This window comes from Oncorhynchus mykiss, chromosome 28, assembly GCF_057628025.1.
Source record: "Oncorhynchus mykiss isolate SJ-2025 chromosome 28, ASM5762802v1, whole genome shotgun sequence".
Classification (NCBI taxonomy): domain Eukaryota; kingdom Metazoa; phylum Chordata; class Actinopteri; order Salmoniformes; family Salmonidae; genus Oncorhynchus; species Oncorhynchus mykiss.
This window is the reverse complement of record NC_143049.1, coordinates 42032501-42052722: the sequence shown is the minus strand read 5'-3', so window position 1 is coordinate 42052722 and position 20222 is coordinate 42032501. Positions and strand designations below refer to the sequence as shown.

At 48.6% G+C, this 20222-nt stretch overlaps 1 protein-coding gene across 1 annotated transcript in view; it reads left to right on the top strand.

Moving 5' to 3' along the window:
• LOC110508253 (piezo-type mechanosensitive ion channel component 2) overlaps positions 1-20222 on the top strand; it is a 210139-nt gene that overhangs the window by 68643 nt on the left and 121274 nt on the right. Inside the window, exons 11-16 of the mRNA XM_090225642.1 lie at positions 5101-5331; positions 5693-5819; positions 6959-7152; positions 8451-8599; positions 13995-14168; positions 20090-20222. The exon at positions 20090-20222 is cut by the window's right edge and continues 130 nt beyond it. Coding sequence (XP_090081768.1) covers positions 5101-5331; positions 5693-5819; positions 6959-7152; positions 8451-8599; positions 13995-14168; positions 20090-20222 — 1008 coding nt within the window. The remainder of the gene's footprint in view (positions 1-5100; positions 5332-5692; positions 5820-6958; positions 7153-8450; positions 8600-13994; positions 14169-20089) is intronic.

Here is a 20222-nt window from a genome sequence, read left to right as displayed (position 1 = left end):
CTTCTTGACACACTGCTCGCTTAACCCGGAAGCCAGCCGCACCAATGTGTCGGAGGAAACACCGTCCGGCTGGCGACCGAAGTCAGCTTGCAGGCGCCCGGCAGAAGTTGCATATATTTGAAAATGTATAACATTGGTCCAAAATGGCTTTTCAATTCTGGCTTTTCAATTTATTTCACGTCATTTATGGTTTCTATGCCTTTAATTTTCCAATTTATCAGTGAATTCTGAAAAACTATTCAAGGGTTGTTCCAATAAGGGTGTGTGTTTCTAGGGAGTGGTGGTTATTCTAGAATCCATTTTATGTTCCTCTATACTGTTATATAGCGTTCTTAACTATGAAGTTGTTCATGTTTTTAGTTTAATCCTTTGATATACTGAGCATCTTCAATATGATTATTATTTTTTTCTCCCCAATCTCGTGATATCCAATTACGATCTTGTCTCATCGCTTCAACATCCCCAACGGGCTCGGGAGAGGCGAAGGTCGAATCATACGTCCTCCGAAACATGTTTCGCCAAAACACACTTCTTATCACCCGCCCGCTTAACCTGGAAGCCACCAATGTGTCGGAGGAAACACCGTTCACCTGACGACCGAAGTCAGCCTGCAGATTCCTGGTTCGCCACAAGCAGTCACTAGAGAGCGATAAGCCAAGTAAAGCCCCCCCAAACCCTCCCATAGCCCGGACAACACTGGGCCAATTTTCCGCTGCCCTATGGGACTCCCGGTCACGGCGAATGGGACACCGCCTGGGATCGAACCCTAGGCTGTAGTTACGCCCCAACACTGCGATGCAGTGCCTGAGACCGCTGCGCCACACAGGAGACAAAACTTTTACTAGCACTGCTGCTAACTCCAAGCAAAGATTGAACATTTGGAAATTCCTTTCCTAAGGCATTAATCATATGTCTTTTTTATTGTGACATAGTATCAGTGAGATTTTTTTTGTGTGGTTTTTGTGTGTTTTTTTTGTGTGAATTTTACCCATTTTCTTTCAGGTGAACATTTTGTGTTTTAAATTTATTGTAAATAATTATTTATTTTCTTCTTTTTCTTTTTGTAAAATATATATTTTTTGTACTTTTACCCCTTTTTCTCCCCAATTTCGTGATATCCAATTGTTGTAGTAGCTACTATCTTGTCTCATCGCTACAACTCCCGTACGGGCTCGGGAGAGACGAAGGTTGAAAGTCATGCGTCCTCCGATACACATCCCAACCAAGCCGCACTGCTTCTTAACACAGCGCCATCCAACCCGGAAGCCAGCCGCACCAATGTGTCGGAGGAAACACCGTGCACCTGGCAACCTTGGTTAGTGCGCACTGCGCCCAGGCCCGCCACAGGAGTCGCTGGTGCGCAATGAGACAAGGATTTCCCTACCGGCCAAACCCTCCCTAACCCGCTAGGCCAATTGTGCGTCGCCCCATGGACCTCCCGGTCGCGGCCGGTTACGACAGAGCCTGGGCGCGAACCCAGAGTCTCTGGTGGCACAGCTGGCACTGCAGTACAGCGCCCTTAACCTTCTGTTCTCTATCCATGGAATTAGTCCGCTAAGCCACTATGATGGAGCTAGCATGTCGTGTTTCTTTACGCATACAAAAGCTGTTCATTTTTAGCCTATTCAAACAGACAGCATTTCATAGAAAACTTATTAAGATCGGGTGTGGATAGTTAGTTTGGCACGGCAAACAGACCTGAACACACTTCACAAGACGGAAGATAGAGTTTTGTTGATGCTGAGAATGGAATGTTTTTAGATAACATTCTTAGAACGTTCTCTGAACGTTACAAGTTTTTTTTTACTTTCTCTGAACAATTTAAATAGAACCATGAGGAAAACCTGTAGGAAACGTTACACTGAAGTACTGAAATTCCCAAAGAAAAATGTTGTTTCTAAACGTTCTTGGAACAACTCGAGAACATTACTTCAAACCTTTAAATCTAATTAGCATGATACAAAATCCCTATCAAAATCTGCCTGTTTAAGCTAGAGATATGTTTGTTTTGCATGGGCTGTGTCTCAATCCACCTCATCCTCCTATGTCGGCCTTTCGCATCTGTGGAAGGTGGCAAAGCTAAAGCAGTGTTTGTCAGACCAGAAAATCGGTCTTCTCTCAAATATCTGTAGCATCCAAACCATTTGGGCTAGAAACTATTATGGAAAGATGAGACTCTGTCGAACACGTCATGTTTTGCTCCCACATGCCTCACAGGCCTCACAAAACTCATCTGAAGGTCCCAGTTTAAAAAATGTATGGAAGTACAGTACCAGTCAGAAGTTTGGACTCAATCCAGAGTTTTCTTTATTTTAACTATTTTCTACATTGTAGAATAATAGTGAAGACATCAAAACTATGAAATAACACATATGGAATCATGTAGTAACCAAAAAAGTGTTAGAGACTCTAGGCATTCTCTCAACCAGCTTCATGAGGTAGTCATCTGGAATGTATTTCAATTAACTGGTGTGGCTTGTTAAAAGTTCATTTGTGGAATTTCTTTCCTTCTTAATGTGTTTGAGCCAATCAGTTGTGTTGTAACAAGGTCTGGGTGGTAAACAGTAGATAGCCCTATTTGGTAAAAGACCATGTCCATATTAGGGCAAGAACAACTCAAATAAGCAAAGAGAAACGACAGTCCATCATTACTTTAAGACGTGAAGGTCAGTCAATCCGGAAAATGTCAAGAACTTTGAAAAGTTTCTTCAAGTGCAGTCACAATAACCATCAAGCGCTATGATGAAACTGGCTCTCATCTCGGTACCTGATGGCAGTCAGGCTACCTTTGGCGAGCACATGGAGGGCTGTGCGGCCCCCCAAAGAAATGCCACCCCACACCATGACTGACCCACCGCCAAACCGGTCATGCTGGAGGATGTTGCAGGCAGCAGAAAGTTCTCCACGGCGTCTCCAGACTCTGTCACGTCTGTCACGTGTTCAGTGTGAACCTGCTTTCATCTGTGAAGAGCACAGGGCGCCAGTGGCAAATTTGCCAATCTTGGTGTTCTCTGGCAAATGCCAAACGTCCTGCACGGTGTTGGGCTGTAAGCACAACCCCCACCTGTGGACGTCGGGCCCTCATACCACCCTCACGGAGTCTATTTCTGACCGTTTGAGCAGACACATGCACATTTGTGGCCTGCTGGAGGTAATTTTGCAGGGCTCTGGCAGTGCTCCTACTGCTCCTCCTTGAACAAAGGCGGAGGTAGCGGTCCTGCTGCTGGGTTGTTGCCCTCCTACGGCCTCCTCCACGTCTCCTGATGTACTGGTCTGTCTCCTGATAGCGCCTCCATGATCTGGACACTACGTTGACAGACACAGCAAACCTTCTTGACACAGCTCGCATTGATGTGCCATCCTGGATGAGCTGCACGACCTGAGCCACTTGTGTGGGTTGTAGACTCCGTCTCATGCTACCACTAGAGTAAAAGCACCGCCAGCATTCAAAAGTGACCAAAACATCAGCCAGGAAGCATAGGAACTGAGAAGTGGTCAGTGGTCACCACCTGCAGAACCACTCCTTTATTGGGAGTGTCTTGCTAATTGCCTATAATTTCCACCTGTTGTCTATATATATATCCATGTCTCTTTTGACCCTCTCTCTCTCTCTCCCTCTATCTCTACTTCTCTCTTTATCTCCCTCTATCTCCCTCTCTCTCAATTTTCAATTAAATTAAATTAAATTCTCTTTATTGGCATGACGTAACAATGTACATATTGTCAAAGATTATTTAGGATATTTACAATATAAAATAAAAATTATAATCAAAATAGTTAATGGGACAACAGTAACAACAATAACCAAGTGTCAAAATAACCATACATTCAACAATAACAATAAGCATACAGTAGAGTACATGTGCAGGTTGATTGGTCTGTCAGACACTGTCCCTCAACGTATGGCAGGCAGCAATGTAGTGCGCTGCCAACCCACAGCTCTCTGCGTCCTCCCCCAACTGGACGGGTAGCCTATCCTCATCAGAGAGGTCTTTGAAACCTTGAATAAGGGTTTCACTGTTGGGGAAATGACACTCAATTTTTTTTATTTTTTTTTACATTTTGTCAGGAAATGCAGCTTCGTCTCAGGTTCTGCTGTGGTGCAGTGGTTACACAGCCTTTCCTCTACAGGGAGCCAGGTTCTGCTGTGGTGCAGTAGTTACACAGCCTTTCCTCTACAGGGAGCCAGGTTCTGCTGTGGTGCAGTGGTTGTACAGCCTTTCCTCTACAGGGAGCCAGGTTTTCCTGTGTCTGCCCTTCTCAATGGCAAGGCTGTGCTCACTGAGTCTGTACTTTGTCAAGGTTTTTCTAAGGTTTTGATCACAACCATGGTCAAATATTTAGCCACAGTGTACTGTCTATTTAGGGCCAGATAGCACTGCATTTTGCTTTGTGTTTGTGCTTGTCTTTCCCAATAAGAAATGTAGTGTTGTTTTGACTGTGCTGTAATTTGGTTTATCCTGATTGATTGGATGTTCTGGTCCTGAGACTTCAGTGTGTTAGTAGAACAGGTTTGTGAACTCAGTCCCAGGACAAGCTGGATGAGGGGACTTTTCTTTGCCCAGCTCTTGGCATTGCAGGGCTTGGTAGTGATATGAGAGGGAGTCACTGTATTTTAGATGTTTCCAAAACTTAATTGCTCTTTTTTGAGTTTTTATTATTAGTGGATGTTGACCTAATTCTGCCCTGCATCCATTGTTTGTAGTTTTCCTCTGGACATATAGGAGAATCTTACTCTGCATGCAGGGTTTCAATGGGGTGTTTGTCCCATTTGATGAAATCTTGTTTTGCAAGTGGACCCCACACTTCGCTGCCATAAAGTGCAATTGGTTCAATGACATGTTCAATTAGTTTTAGCCAAATTTTAATAGGTATTTTAATTAGCTTTTTAATGTCGTAGAATGCCCTGCGTGCTTTATCTCTCAGTTAATTCACTGCCTCATTAAGGTGTCCAGTTGAGCTTATTTTTAAACCTCAGTACTTGTAGTGTGTACAGTATATATTTTGTACCAATTGAGAACTTTGATCTAATTCCCTGAGATCTGGATCTTCTCTCTGTTACCCCCCCCCCCCTCTCTCTTTCTGTCTCTCCCTCCCCAGGCGTGGAGCATCACGTATGTTAGCTGGCTGACGTTTGTGTTCCTGATGTGGTCGTGTATGTTGTGGATGGTGAGGGACCGTCGTCGTTACACCATGCTAACCTCTCCCTTCATGGTGCTCTATGGGAACCTGCTCATTGTGCTGCAGTACATCTGGAGCTTTGAGCTGCTGGAGCCCGTACCTGGACTCTTCCTCAAGATGGACGTGCCCTTCAGGCAGCTGGGTTCCAAGGTAAACGGGTAGAGACAGAACTGGTCTGAGTAAACAGGTAGAGACAGAACTGTTCTGAGTAAACAGGTAGAGACAGAACTGGTCTGAGTAAACAGGTAAAGACAGAACTGGTCTGAGTAAACGGGTAGAGACAGAACTGTTCTGAGTAAACAGGTAGAGACAGAATTGTTCTGAGTAAACAGGTAGAGACAGAACTGTTCTGAGTAAACAGGTAGAGACAGAACTGTTCTGAGTAAACAGGTAGAGACTTCCTGTGTCTATAATGATGTCTGTTGTCTGTACGTCCTGTGCCAGTGATGATGTCTGCTGTCTGTACTTCCTGTGTCAGTAATGATGTCTGTTGTCTGTTGTCTGTCTCTAGATCCTATGCCTGTTGAGCTTTTGGCTGTTGCTGATACAGACTCTGACAGAGAGACAGGAGGAGCAGAGAGAGGAGGATGCTGTACTCACTGACGTACATGTGGATAACCAACCCAAGAAGAAGAAGGGTCAGAACCAATATCACAGCTGCTCAACAACATACTGTTTTTATCATGTGTGACCGACTGGGTTCAAATCTGGGTTTCCTGCATGCCACAAAACTGTGTTAGCCCGCTGAGCTGAAGCCTGGGCATTAGCTCAGGGAGCTAACACAAGTCTTCAGGTCTCAGGCAACGTTATCACAGGAATGACATTACAGCAAATGCTACAATATCCTGTTATCATTTACATCCTGCTATCATTTACATCCTGTTGTCCACACTGCTATCATTTACATCCTGTTGTCCACACTGCTATCATTTACATCCTGTTATCCACACTGCTATCATTTACATCCTGTCGTCCACACTGCCATAATTTACATCCTGTTGTCCACACTGCTATCATTTACATCCTGTTATCCACACTGCTATAATTTACATCCTGTTGTCCACACTGCTATCATTTACATCCTGTTGTCCACACTGCTAACATTTACATCCTGTTGTCCACACTGCTATCATTTACATCCTGTTGTCCACACTGCTATCATTTACATCCTGTTGTCCACACTGCTATCATTTACATCCTGTTGTCCACACTGCTATCATTTACATCCTGTTATCCACACTGCTATCATTTACATCCTGTTGTCCACACTGCTATCATTTACATCCTGTTGTCCACACTGCTATCATTTACATCCTGTTATCCACACGGCTATCATTTACATCCTGTTATCCACACTGCTATCATTTACATCCTGTTGTCCACACTGCCATCATTTACATCCTGTTGTCCACACTGCTATCATTTACATCCTGTTATCCACACTGCTATCATTTACATCCTGTTATCCACACTGCTATCATTTACATCCTGTTGTCCACACTGCCATCATTTACATCCTGTTGTCCACACTGCTATCATTTACATCCTGTTGTCCACACTGCTATCATTTACATCCTGTTATCCACACTGCTATCATTTACATCCTGTCATCCACACTGCTATCATTTACTTCCTGTTATCCACACTGCTATCATTTACATCATGTTGTCCACACTGCTATCATTTACATCCTGTTGTCCACACAGCTATCATTTACGTACAATTCATCATGTAGGACCACTTACCCGGTATCTCCTGTCTGGTACCTTGTTTATAGAGGAAGAGGAGGATGAGGAAGGAGGGGAGCAGGACATCATGCAGGTTCTGGGGAACATGGTGATGGAGATGCTGGTGAAATACTGGATCTATATCTGTGGAGGGATGTTCTTCTTCGTCAGCTTCGAGGGACGCATGGTCATGTATAAGATCATCTACATGATGCTCTTCCTCTTCTGTGTGGCGCTCTATCAGGTACACACACGCACGCACGCACACATACACACACACACACACACACACACACACACACACACACACACACACACACACACACTACCATTCAAAGGTTTGGGGTCACTTAGAAATGTCCTTGTTTTTGAAAGAAAAGCTTCTTTTTTGGGGGGTCCATTTTAAAATAACATCAAATTGATCAGAAATACAGTGTAGACATTGTTAATGTTGTAAATGACTATTGAGGCTGGAAACGGTTGATTTTTGTATGGAATATCTACATAGGCAGTACAGAGGCCCATTATCAGCAACCATCACTCCTGTGTTTCAATGGCACTTTGTGTTAGCTAATCCAAGTTTATCATTTTAAAAGGCTAATTGATCATTAGAAAATCATTTTGCAGTGACGTTAGCACAGCTGAAAACTGTTGTTCTGATTTAAAGAAGCAATTAAACTGTCCTTCTTTAGACTAGTTGAGTATCTGGAGCATCAGCATTTGTGGGTTCGATTACAGGCTCAAAATGGCCAGAAACAAAGACCTTTCTTCTGAAACTCGTCGGTCTATTCTTGTTCTGAGAAATGAAGGCTATTCCATATTCCATTTTGTATACACAGGATGTTACACATGTTAAATCCCTCACCCAAAGGTCTGGGCAAACAACACAGTAAGAGGGATGAACGTCCCTGTCCCCCCAGCTCAAACCCCAAAGGTCTGGGGAAACAACACAGTAAGAGGGATGAACGTCCCTGTCCCCCCAGCTCAAACCCCAAAGGTCTGGGGAAACAACACAGTAAGAGGGATGAACGTCCCTGTTCCCCCAGCTCAAACCCCAAAGGTCTGGGGAAACAACACAGTAAGAGGGATGAACGTCCCTGTTCCCCCAGCTCAAACCCCAAAGGTCTGGGCAAACAACACAGTAAGAGGGATGAACGTCCCTGTCCCCCCAGCTCAAACCCCAAAGGTCTGGGGAAACAACACAGTAAGAGGGATGAACGTCCCTGTTCCCCCAGCTCAAACCCCAAAGGTCTGGGCAAACAACACAGTAAGAGGGATGAACGTCCCTGTCCCCCCAGCTCAAACCCCAAAGGTCTGGGGAAACAACACAGTAAGAGGGATGAACGTCCCTGTCCCCCCAGCTCAAACCCCAAAGGTCTGGGGAAACAACACAGTAAGAGGGATGAACGTCCCTGTCCCCCCAGCTCAAACCCCAAAGGTCTGGGCAAACAACACAGTGAAACATTTAAACCAACCTGGCGTGTGTCTGTGTGTCTGTGTGTGTGTGTTGTGTGTCTGTGTGTGTGTGTGTGTTGTCTCCAGGTGCACTATGAGTACTGGAGGAGGATCCTGAAGTACTTCTGGATGTCTGTGGTGGTCTACACCATGCTGGTCCTCGTCCTGGTCTACACCTTCCAGTTTGAGACTTCTCTACCCTTCTGGTCTAACATGACTGGCATGAGCAAAGAGAAGTGAGTCCTAACCCCTGACCCCTAACCCCTGACCCTCCCTACCCTTCTGGTCTAACATGACTGGCATGAGCAAAGAGAAGTGAGTCCTGACCCCTGACCACTGACCCTAAAGTTCACAAAATTGCTAAAGAGAACATTTGCAATGCTCAGACACCTACATTTCTCTATACATTTAGTCCTGCATTAGTGAAAGATGTGATGTATGGTGTGGTCTGTCTCCTGACTGAAGGACCTCGGGTTGAGATATGATGTGGTCTGTCTCCTGACTGAAGGACCTGGGGTTGAGATATGATGTGGTCTGTCTCCTGGCTGAAGGACCTGGGGTTGAGATATGGTGTGGTCTGTCTCCTGACTGAAGGACCTCGGGTTGAGATATGATGTGGTCTGTCTCCAGGCTGAAGGACCTGGGGTTGAGATGTGATGTGGTCTGTCTCCAGACTGAAGGACCTGGGGTTGAGATATGGTGTGGTCTGTCTCCTGGCTGAAAGACCTGGGGTTGAGATATGATGTGGTCTGTCTCCTGGCTGAAGGACCTGGGGTTGAGATATGATGTTTGGTCTCTGTCTCTCCCCTCCTCTGTCTCCTGACTGAAGGACCTGGGGTTGAGATGTGATGTGGTCTGTCTCCAGGCTGAAGGACCTGGGGTTGAGATGTGATGTGGTCTGTCTCCAGACTGAGGGACCTGGGGTTGAGATATGATGTGGTCTGTCTCCAGACTGAAGGACCTGGGGTTGAGATGTGATGTGGTCTGTCTCCTGGCTGAAGGACCTGGGGTTGAGATATGGTGTGGTCTGTCTCCAGACTGAAGGACCTGGGGTTGAGATATGGTGTGGTCTGTCTCCTGACTGAAGGACCTCGGGTTGAGATATGGTGTGGTCTGTCTCCTGACTGAAGGACCTCGGGTTGAGATATGGTGTGGTCTGTCTCCTGACTGAAGGACCTGGGGTTGAGATGTGATGTGGTCTGTCTCCTGGCTGAAGGACCTGGGGTTGAGATATGATGTGGTCTGTCTCCAGACTGAAGGACCTGGGGTTGAGATATGATGTGGTCTGTCTCCAGACTGAAGGACCTGGGGTTGAGATATGATGTGGTCTGTCTCCTGGCTGAAGGACCTGGGGTTGAGATATGATGTGGTCTGTTTCCAGACTGAAGGACCTGGGGTTGAGATATGGTGTGGTCTGTCTCCAGACTGAAGGACCTGGGGTTGAGATATGATGTTGTCTGTCTCCAGACTGAAGGACCTGGGTTGAGATATGGTGTGGTCTGTCTCCAGACTGAAGGACCTGGGGTTGAGATATGATGTGGTCTGTCTCCAGACTGAAGGACCTGGTGTTGAGATGTGATGTGGTCTGTCTTCAGACTGAAGGACCTGGGGTTGAGATATGATGTGGTCTGTCTCCAGACTGAAGGACCTGGGGTTGAGATATGATGTGGTCTGTCTCCAGACTGAAGGACCTGGGGTTGAGATATGATGTGGTCTGTCTCCAGACTGAAGGACCTGGTGTTGAGATGTGATGTGGTCTGTCTTCAGACTGAAGGACCTGGGGTTGAGATATGATGTGGTCTGTCTCCAGACTGAAGGACCTGGGGTTGAGATATGATGTGGTCTGTCTCCAGACTGAAGGACCTGGGGTTGAGATATGATGTGGTCTGTCTCCAGACTGAAGGACCTGGGGTTGAGATATGGTGTGGTCTGTCTCCTGGCTGAAAGACCTGGGGTTGAGATATGATGTGGTCTGTCTCCTGGCTGAAGGACCTGGGGTTGAGATATGATGTTTGGTCTCTGTCTCTCCCCTCCTCTCTCTCCAGACTGAAGGACCTGGGGTTGAGATGTGATGTGGTCTGTCTCCAGACTGAAGGACCTGGGGTTGAGATATGATGTGGTCTGTCTCCAGACTGAAGGACCTGGGGTTGAGATGTGATGTGGTCTGTCTCCAGACTGAAGGACCTGGGGTTGAGATATGATGTGGTCTGTCTCCAGACTGAAGGACCTGGGGTTGAGATAATATGTGGTCTGTCTCCTGGCTGAAGGACCTGGGGTTGAGATATGGTGTGGTCTGTCTCCTGGCTGAAGGACCTGGGGTTGAGATATGGTGTGGTCTGTCTCCTGACTGAATGACCTGGGGTTGAGATATGATGTGGTCTGTCTCCTGGCTGAAGGACCTGGGGTTGAGATATGGTGTGGTCTGTCTCCTGGCTGAAGGACCTGGGGTTGAGATATGGTGTGGTCTGTCTCCTGGCTGAAGGACCTGGGGTTGAGATATGATGTATGGTTTGGTCTCTGTCTCTCCCCTCCTCTCTCTCCAGACTGAAGGACCTGGGGTAGCGATATGGTGTGGTCTGTCTCCAGACTGAAGGACCTGGGGTTGAGATATGATGTGGTCTGTCTCCAGACTGAAGGACCTGGGGTTGAGATATGGTGTGGTCTGTCTCCAGACTGAAGGACCTGGGGTTGAGATATGATGTGGTCTGTCTCCTGGCTGTAGGACCTGGGGTTGAGATGTGATGTATGGTTTGGTCTCTGTCTCTCCCCTCCTCTCTCTCCAGACTGAAGGACCTGGGGTAGCGATATGATGTGGTCTGTCTCCAGACTGAAGGACCTGGGGTTGAGATATGATGTGGTCTGTCTCCAGACTGAAGGACCTGGGGTTCAGATATGATGTGGTCTGTCTCCAGACTGAAGGACCTGGTGTTGAGATGTGATGTGGTCTGTCTTCAGACTGAAGGACCTGGGGTTGAGATATGATGTGGTCTGTCTCCAGACTGAAGGACCTGGGGTTGAGATATGATGTGGTCTGTCTCCAGACTGAAGGACCTGGGGTTGAGATATGATGTGGTCTGTCTCCAGACTGAAGGACCTGGGGTTGAGATATGGTGTGGTCTGTCTCCTGGCTGAAAGACCTGGGGTTGAGATATGATGTGGTCTGTCTCCTGGCTGAAGGACCTGGGGTTGAGATATGATGTTTGGTCTCTGTCTCTCCCCTCCTCTCTCTCCAGACTGAAGGACCTGGGGTTGAGATGTGATGTGGTCTGTCTCCAGACTGAAGGACCTGGGGTTGAGATATGATGTGGTCTGTCTCCAGACTGAAGGACCTGGGGTTGAGATGTGATGTGGTCTGTCTCCAGACTGAAGGACCTGGGGTTGAGATATGATGTGGTCTGTCTCCAGACTGAAGGACCTGGGGTTGAGATAATATGTGGTCTGTCTCCTGGCTGAAGGACCTGGGGTTGAGATATGGTGTGGTCTGTCTCCTGGCTGAAGGACCTGGGGTTGAGATATGGTGTGGTCTGTCTCCTGACTGAATGACCTGGGGTTGAGATATGATGTGGTCTGTCTCCTGGCTGAAGGACCTGGGGTTGAGATATGGTGTGGTCTGTCTCCTGGCTGAAGGACCTGGGGTTGAGATATGGTGTGGTCTGTCTCCTGGCTGAAGGACCTGGGGTTGAGATATGATGTATGGTTTGGTCTCTGTCTCTCCCCTCCTCTCTCTCCAGACTGAAGGACCTGGGGTAGCGATATGGTGTGGTCTGTCTCCAGACTGAAGGACCTGGGGTTGAGATATGATGTGGTCTGTCTCCAGACTGAAGGACCTGGGGTTGAGATATGGTGTGGTCTGTCTCCAGACTGAAGGACCTGGGGTTGAGATATGATGTGGTCTGTCTCCTGGCTGTAGGACCTGGGGTTGAGATGTGATGTATGGTATGGTCTCTGTCTCTCCCCTCCTCTCTCTCCAGACTGAAGGACCTGGGGTAGCGATATGGTGTGGTCTGTCTCCAGACTGAAGGACCTGGGGTTGAGATATGATGTGGTCTGTCTCCAGACTGAAGGACCTGGGGTTGAGATATGGTGTGGTCTGTCTCCAGACTGAAGGACCTGGGGTTGAGATGTGATGTGGTCTGTCTCCTGGCTGAAGGACCTGGGGTTGAGATATGGTGTGGTCTGTCTCCAGACTGAAGGACCTGGGGTTGAGATATGGTGTGGTCTGTCTCCTGACTGAAGGACCTCGGGTTGAGATATGGTGTGGTCTGTCTCCTGACTGAAGGACCTCGGGTTGAGATATGGTGTGGTCTGTCTCCTGACTGAAGGACCTGGGGTTGAGATGTGATGTGGTCTGTCTCCTGGCTGAAGGACCTGGGGTTGAGATATGATGTGGTCTGTCTCCAGACTGAAGGACCTGGGGTTGAGATATGATGTGGTCTGTCTCCAGACTGAAGGACCTGGGGTTGAGATATGATGTGGTCTGTCTCCTGGCTGAAGGACCTGGGGTTGAGATATGATGTGGTCTGTTTCCAGACTGAAGGACCTGGGGTTGAGATATGGTGTGGTCTGTCTCCAGACTGAAGGACCTGGGGTTGAGATATGATGTTGTCTGTCTCCAGACTGAAGGACCTGGGTTGAGATATGGTGTGGTCTGTCTCCAGACTGAAGGACCTGGGGTTGAGATATGATGTGGTCTGTCTCCAGACTGAAGGACCTGGGGTTGAGATATGATGTGGTCTGTCTCCAGACTGAAGGACCTGGGGTTGAGATATGGTGTGGTCTGTCTCCTGGCTGAAAGACCTGGGGTTGAGATATGATGTGGTCTGTCTCCTGGCTGAAGGACCTGGGGTTGAGATATGATGTTTGGTCTCTGTCTCTCCCCTCCTCTCTCTCCAGACTGAAGGACCTGGGGTTGAGATGTGATGTGGTCTGTCTCCAGACTGAAGGACCTGGGGTTGAGATATGATGTGGTCTGTCTCCAGACTGAAGGACCTGGGGTTGAGATGTGATGTGGTCTGTCTCCAGACTGAAGGACCTGGGGTTGAGATATGATGTGGTCTGTCTCCAGACTGAAGGACCTGGGGTTGAGATAATATGTGGTCTGTCTCCTGGCTGAAGGACCTGGGGTTGAGATATGGTGTGGTCTGTCTCCTGGCTGAAGGACCTGGGGTTGAGATATGGTGTGGTCTGTCTCCAGACTGAAGGACCTGGGGTTGAGATATGGTGTGGTCTGTCTCCAGACTGAAGGACCTGGGGTTGAGATATGGTGTGGTCTGTCTCCAGACTGAAGGACCTGGGGTTGAGATATGGTGTGGTCTGTCTCCTGGCTGAAGGACCTGGGGTTGAGATATGATGTATGGTTTGGTCTCTGTCTCTCCCCTCCTCTCTCTCCAGACTGAAGGACCTGGGGTAGCGATATGGTGTGGTCTGTCTCCAGACTGAAGGACCTGGGGTTGAGATATGATGTGGTCTGTCTCCAGACTGAAGGACCTGGGGTTGAGATATGGTGTGGTCTGTCTCCAGACTGAAGGACCTGGGGTTGAGATATGATGTGGTCTGTCTCCTGGCTGTAGGACCTGGGGTTGAGATGTGATGTATGGTATGGTCTCTGTCTCTCCCCTCCTCTCTCTCCAGACTGAAGGACCTGGGGCTAGAACAGTTCTCCGTATCGATGCTCTTCACACGTATCTTCATCCCCACCTCCTTCCTCCTGGTGTGTATCCTTCACCTTCACTACTTCCACGACCACTTCCTGCTGCTCACGGACCTGAAGGATGTGTCCCAAAAACAGGACAGCACCATCTACAGGTGAGACTGAGTGACTGACTGTGTTAGCCCACTGAGCTAAAGTTTAGGACTAGTTGTCAATACAGGGAGATAACATGAGTCTCAGCACCATCTACAGGTGAGACTGAGTGACAGACCAGGGGTTTTGAACCACGTTAGCCCACTGAGCTAAAGCCTAGGCATTAGTTTGGGGAGCTAACATGAGTTTCAGCACCATCTACAGATGAGCTGACTGGGGGTTGAACCCTGATACTGCTATAGACTAGGTTAACCCACTGAGCTAAAGCCTGGGCATTAGTTTGGGGTGCTAACATGAGTTTGTGGCAGAATCTAAAAGTGAGCTGGGTGACTGGCTCTGAGCCCAGAAATGGTTTAACTAATTTTGACATGTTTATGTCCTGGGATTAACTGGGTGGTCTGGGTTTCTGATATCATGCTGTCATTATAACTACCTCATTTAGGGGGTTATTTCACAGAGAAATGATGAAACTGTAGTGGTCTGTGTGGTGGTAGTCTGTGTAGTAGTCTGTGTGGTAGTCTGTGTAGTGGTCTGTGTGGTGGTCTGTGTGGTGGTAGTCTGTGTAGTGGTAGTCTGTGTGGTGGTCTGTGTAGTGGTGGTATGTGTAGTGGTCTGTGTGGTGGTGGTCTGTGTAGTGGTCTGTGTAGTGGTGGTCTGTGCAGTGGTCTGTGTGGTGGTCTGTGTGGTGGTAGTCTGTGTAGTGGTCTGTGTGGGGGTCTGTGTAGTGGTGGTCTGTGTAGTGGTCTGTGTAGTGTTCTGTGTAGTGGTCTGTGTAGTGGTGGTCTGTGTAGTGGTCTGTGTAGTGGTGGTCTGTGTAGTGTTCTGTGTGGTGGTCTGTGTAGTGGCGGTCTGTGTAGTGGCGGTCTGTGTGGTGGTGGTCTGTGTAGTGGTCTGTGTAGTGGTGGTCTGTGTAGTTGTGGTCTGTGTAGTGGTGGTCTGTGTAGTGGTCTTTGTAGTAGTCTGTGTAGTGGTCTGTGTGGTAGTCTGTGTAGTGGTCTGGGTAGTGGTCTGTGTGGTGGTCTGTGTGGTAGTCTGTGTAGTGGTGGTATGTGTAGTGGTCTGTGTAGTGGTGGTCTGTGTAGTGGTCTGTGTAATGGTGGTCTGTGTAGTGGTGGTCTGTGTAGTGGTAGTCTGTGTAGTGGTGGTCTGTGTGGTTGTCTGTGTAGTGGTAGTCTGTGTAGTGGTAGTCTGTTTAGTGGTGGTCTGTGTGGTTGTCTGTGTAGTGGTAGTCTGTGTGGTAGTCTGTGTGGTGGTAGTCTGTGTGGTGGTCTGTGTAGTGGTCTGTGTGGTAGTCTGTGTGGTAGTCTGTGTAGTGGTCTGTGTGGTGGTCTGTGTGGTGGTCTGTGTAGTGGTCTGTGTGGTAGTCTGTGTGGTGGTCTGTGTGGTGGTCTATTGGTTTCTCATCCATTTCTTACTTGATTATCATCCGTCCTCTTTTCTGCTTCCCTTGTCTTTCTAATCTACTGCCATCTGTCATCTCTCCTCCTCCTCGGTCATCTCTCCTCCTCCTCGGTCATCTCTCCTCATCCTCTGTCATCTCTCCTCCTCCTCGGTCATCTCTCCTCCTCCTCGGTCATCTCTCCATTCCTACCTCTCCTCATACAGTAATGCTAAAGTCAATGGCCGTGTGTATCTGATCATGAATAGGTGGGTAACTGCCTGCTTTCTGTTCCCTCCCTCCCTCACATGTCCCTCCCTCGCTCCCACATTCCCTCCTTCCCTCCATCATCCCTCTTGCCCTCCCACGTTCCATCCCTCCCTCCATCATCCTTCTCTCCCTCCCATGTTCCCTCCCTCAATCATCCCTCCCTCCCACGTTCCATCCCTCCCTCCATCATCCTTCTCTACCTCCCATGTTCCCTCCCTCAATCATCCCTCCCTCCCACGTTCCATCCCTCCCTCCATCATCCTTCTCTCCCTCCCATGTTCCCTCCCTCAATCATCCCCCCTCCCACGTTCCATCCCTCCCTCCATCATCTTTCTCTCCCTCCCATGTTCCCTCCCTCCCTCCCTCCCTCCCTCCCTCCCTCCCTCCCTCCCTCCCTCCATCATACTTCTCTCCCTCCCATGTGCCCTCCCTCAATCATCCCTCCCGCCCACATTCCCTCCCTCCCTCCATCACCCTTCTCTCCCTCCCATGTTCCCTCCCTCAATCATCCCTCCCTCCCACGTTCCCTCCCTCCCTCCATCATCCTTCTCTCCCTCCCATGTTCCCCCCTCAATCATCCCTCCCTCCCACGTTCCCTCCCTCCCTCCATCATCCTTCTCTCCCTCCCATGTTCTCTCCCTCCATCATCCCTCCCTCCCACATTCCATCCCACCCTCCATCATCCCTCTCGCCCTCCCATCATCCCTCTCTCCCTCCATCATCCCTCTCTCCCTCCCATGTTCTCTCCCTCCATCATCCTTCTCTCCCTCCACCACCCCTCACCCTCCCACGTTCCCTCCCTCCATCATCCTTCCCTCCCTCCCACGTTCCCTCCCTCCCTCCATCATCCTTCCCTCCCTCCCACGTTCCCTCCCTCCATCCTCATCCCCACTATTAGTTTGATTTACCTTCCTCTTCCTCAGTCAACTTCTCCTCTCCATCATCTCTTCTTCTCTCATCCTCTATACCTTCAGCCCCCTAGCATCTGAATAGCCCTGTCCTACAGCCCTGTCCCACAGCCCTGTACTACAGCCCTGTACTACAGCCCTGTCTTTCCCTGCCCTGGTACCTACCTTCCCTCTGAAACGGTTTGGTCCTACAGTCCTGTCCTACAGCCCTGTCTCACAGCCCTGTACTACAGCCCTGTCTTTCCCTGCCCTGGTACCTACCTTCCCTCTGAAACATTTTGGTCCTACAGCCCTGTCCCACAGCCCTGTCCTACAGCCCTGTCCCACAGCCCTGTACTACAGCCCTGTCCCACAGCCCTGTCCCACAGCCCTGTACTACAGCCCTGTCTTTCCCTGCCCTGGTACCTACCTTCCCTCTGAAACGGTTTGGTTCTACGCCCTGTCCCACAGCCCTGTCCCACAGCCCTGTCATATAGCCCTGTCCTACAGCCCTGTCTTTCCCTGCCCTGGTACCTACCTTCCCTCTGAAACAGTTTGGTCCTACAGCCCTGTCCCACAGCCCTGTCCCACAGCCCTGTCCTACAGCCCTGTTGGTACACACAAAACCACTGTTAACCTCAAAGCCACCCTACTCTACCTGAAAAACCACTGTTAACCTCAAAGCCAACCTACTCTCCTAAATAAAAACACTGTTAACCTCAAAGCCAACTTACTCTACCTGAAAAACCACTGTTAACCTCCAAGCCAACCTACACTACCTGAAAAAACACTGTTAACCTCCAAGCAAGTTCTCCAGCTGCATCGTCGAGAGCATCTTGACTGGCTGCATCACCGCTTGGTATGGCAACTGCACCACCCTTGACCGCAAAGCGCCCTGGGTATTCTGGCCTTGTGATTGTTAACCTGTTTTTCTCACATCGGTCATGGAGAGTGAGATAACAGTCATCCGGAAAACAGGAGCCCTCACGCAAGGCACAGTGTTATATTCCACGAATCGAGCATAAAAGGCATTTAGCTCGTTTGGGAGTTCTGCGTCACTGGGCAGCTCACGGCCGGGTCTTTTGCAGTCTGTTATTGTCTGAAAGCCTTGCCTCATACTTTCTTTTCTACTCTCCTGAAAATTAGTATTAAAACACTCCAAAACGCGCCCTTCCCTTCCCTTGTAGCACGTTCCTCTTCAAAAACCAAATCCTTTCCTTGAAACTGTTCCCCTGGTCTTCTGTGGCCTGTAGTAGCATGTTAGCACCAACCTAATGATCTGTGACCTACACTGTGTCTGTCAATCAACTGTTTGTTGACAATCTCTTTGCTTTCTCTCTCTCTGTCTTTCTCTCTCTCTCTCTCTCTCTGTCTCTCTCTCTCTCTCTCTCTCTCTTTCTCTCTCTCTCTCTCTCTCTCTTTCTCTCTGTCTCTCTCTCTCTCTCTCTCTCTCTCTGTCTCTCTCTCTCTCTCTCTCTCTCTTTCTCTCTCTCTCTCTGTCTCTCTCTCTCTCTCTCTCTTGTGTTTATTGTTCTCTCTCTCTCTCCTGTGTTTATCGTTCTCTCTCTCTCTCTCTCTCTCTCTCTCTCTCTCTCTCTCTCTCCTTCCTGTGTTTATCGTTCTCTCTCTCTCTCTCTCTGTCTCTCTCTCTCTCTCTCTCTCTCTCTCTCTCTCTCTCTCTCTCTCTCTCTCTCTCTCCTTCCTGTGTTTATCGTTCTCTCTCTGTAACATTGTTGTTATCTGAGCAGCATCAAGGAAACATGTTTTCCTCCACAGAGCAAGTAAGTCTGAATCTCCAATGAGAAATTAAATGCTTGCCCTGACCTGCAAGCCAACCCTGACCTCTAACCTCCGATCCTATGACACATTGCCTGAGACTGAGGGAGATATTCTGTTTAGAGTTGCTTCCCAAGTGGCTCCCTATACTCTATACTATATTAGTGCACTGCTTTAGACCAGGGCCCATAGGGTAGTGCACTACAATAGACCAGGGCCCATAGGGGTAGTGCACTACAATAGACCACGACCCATAGGGGTAGTGCACTACAATAGACCAGGGCCCATAGGGTAGTGCACTACAATAGACCAGGGCCCATAGGGGTAGTGCACTACAATAGACCAGGGCCCATAGGGGTAGTGCACTACAATAGACCAGGGCCCATAGGGTAGTGCACTACAATAGAAAAGGGCCCATAGGGGTAGTGCACTACAATAGACCAGGGCCCATAGGGTAGTGCACTACAATAGACCAGGGCCCATAGGGTAGTACACTACAATAGACCAGGGCCCATAGGGGTAGTGCACTACAATAGACCAGGGCCCATAGGGGTAGTGCACTACAGTAGACCAGGGCCCATAGGGTAGTGCACTACAATAGACCAGGGCCCATAGGGGTAGTGCACTACAATAGACCAGGGCCCATAGGGTAGTGCACTACAATAGACCAGGGCCCATAGGGTAGTGCACTACAATAGACCAGGGCCCATAGGGGTAGTGCACTACAATGGACCAGGGCCCATAGGGTAGTGCACTACAATAGACCAGGGCCCATAGGGTAGTGCACTACAATAGACCAGGGCCCATAGGGGTAGTGCACTACAATGGACCAGGGCCCATAGGGTAGTGCACTACAATAGACCAGGGCCCATAGGGGTAGTGCACTACAATAGAAAAGGGCCCATAGGGGTAGTGCACTACAATAGACCAGGGCCCATAGGGTAGTGCACTACAATAGACCAGGGCCCATAGGGGTAGTGCACTACAATAGACCAGGGCCCATAGGGTAGTGCACTACAATAGACCAGGGTCCATAGGGGTAGTGCACTACTTTAGACCAGGGCCCTTAGGGGTAGTGCACTACTTTAGACCAGGGTCTATAGGGGTAGGGTGCCATTTCATGTGCAGCCCAGGTGTCTCCCTCTCTTCTCTCCTATTACCATTGATCTATATTGAGAGAAGAAGAAACTGAAGTATGCCAGAGTGTAAAACTGACTTTTATTTTGAAGTATGCCAGAGTGTAAAACTGACTTTTATTTTGAAGTATGCCAGAGTGTAAAACTGACTTTTATTTTGAAGTATGCCAGAGTGTAAAACTGACTTTTATTTTGAAGTATGCCAGAGTGTAAAACTGACTTTTATTTTGAAGTATGCCAGAGTGTAAAACGTACTTTTATTTTTGAAGTAAGCCAGAGTGTAATACGGACTTTTATTTTGAAGTATGCCAGGAATGTGCTTATTGCTTTATATGGAACACGATGCTGTTTAATTCTGCTCTGCTGTTAGTGGCCATATACACACGGCTGTTACTCCCATCCTAACATCTGCTTGATACTGCGTGTGTGTGTGTGTCGTGTGTTGTTGTGAATCTAAACACCGTCTCCCGCCCCAGATTGGTACACCAGGATGGAAGCCTGGCTGACATCACCATGCTCTATTCTGGAGAAGGAGTGATACGGGAGGAGGAAGAGGAGAGAAACCCGATGAAGGAGAAGAATGGAGGGATGAAGCAGAAAGGAGGACTC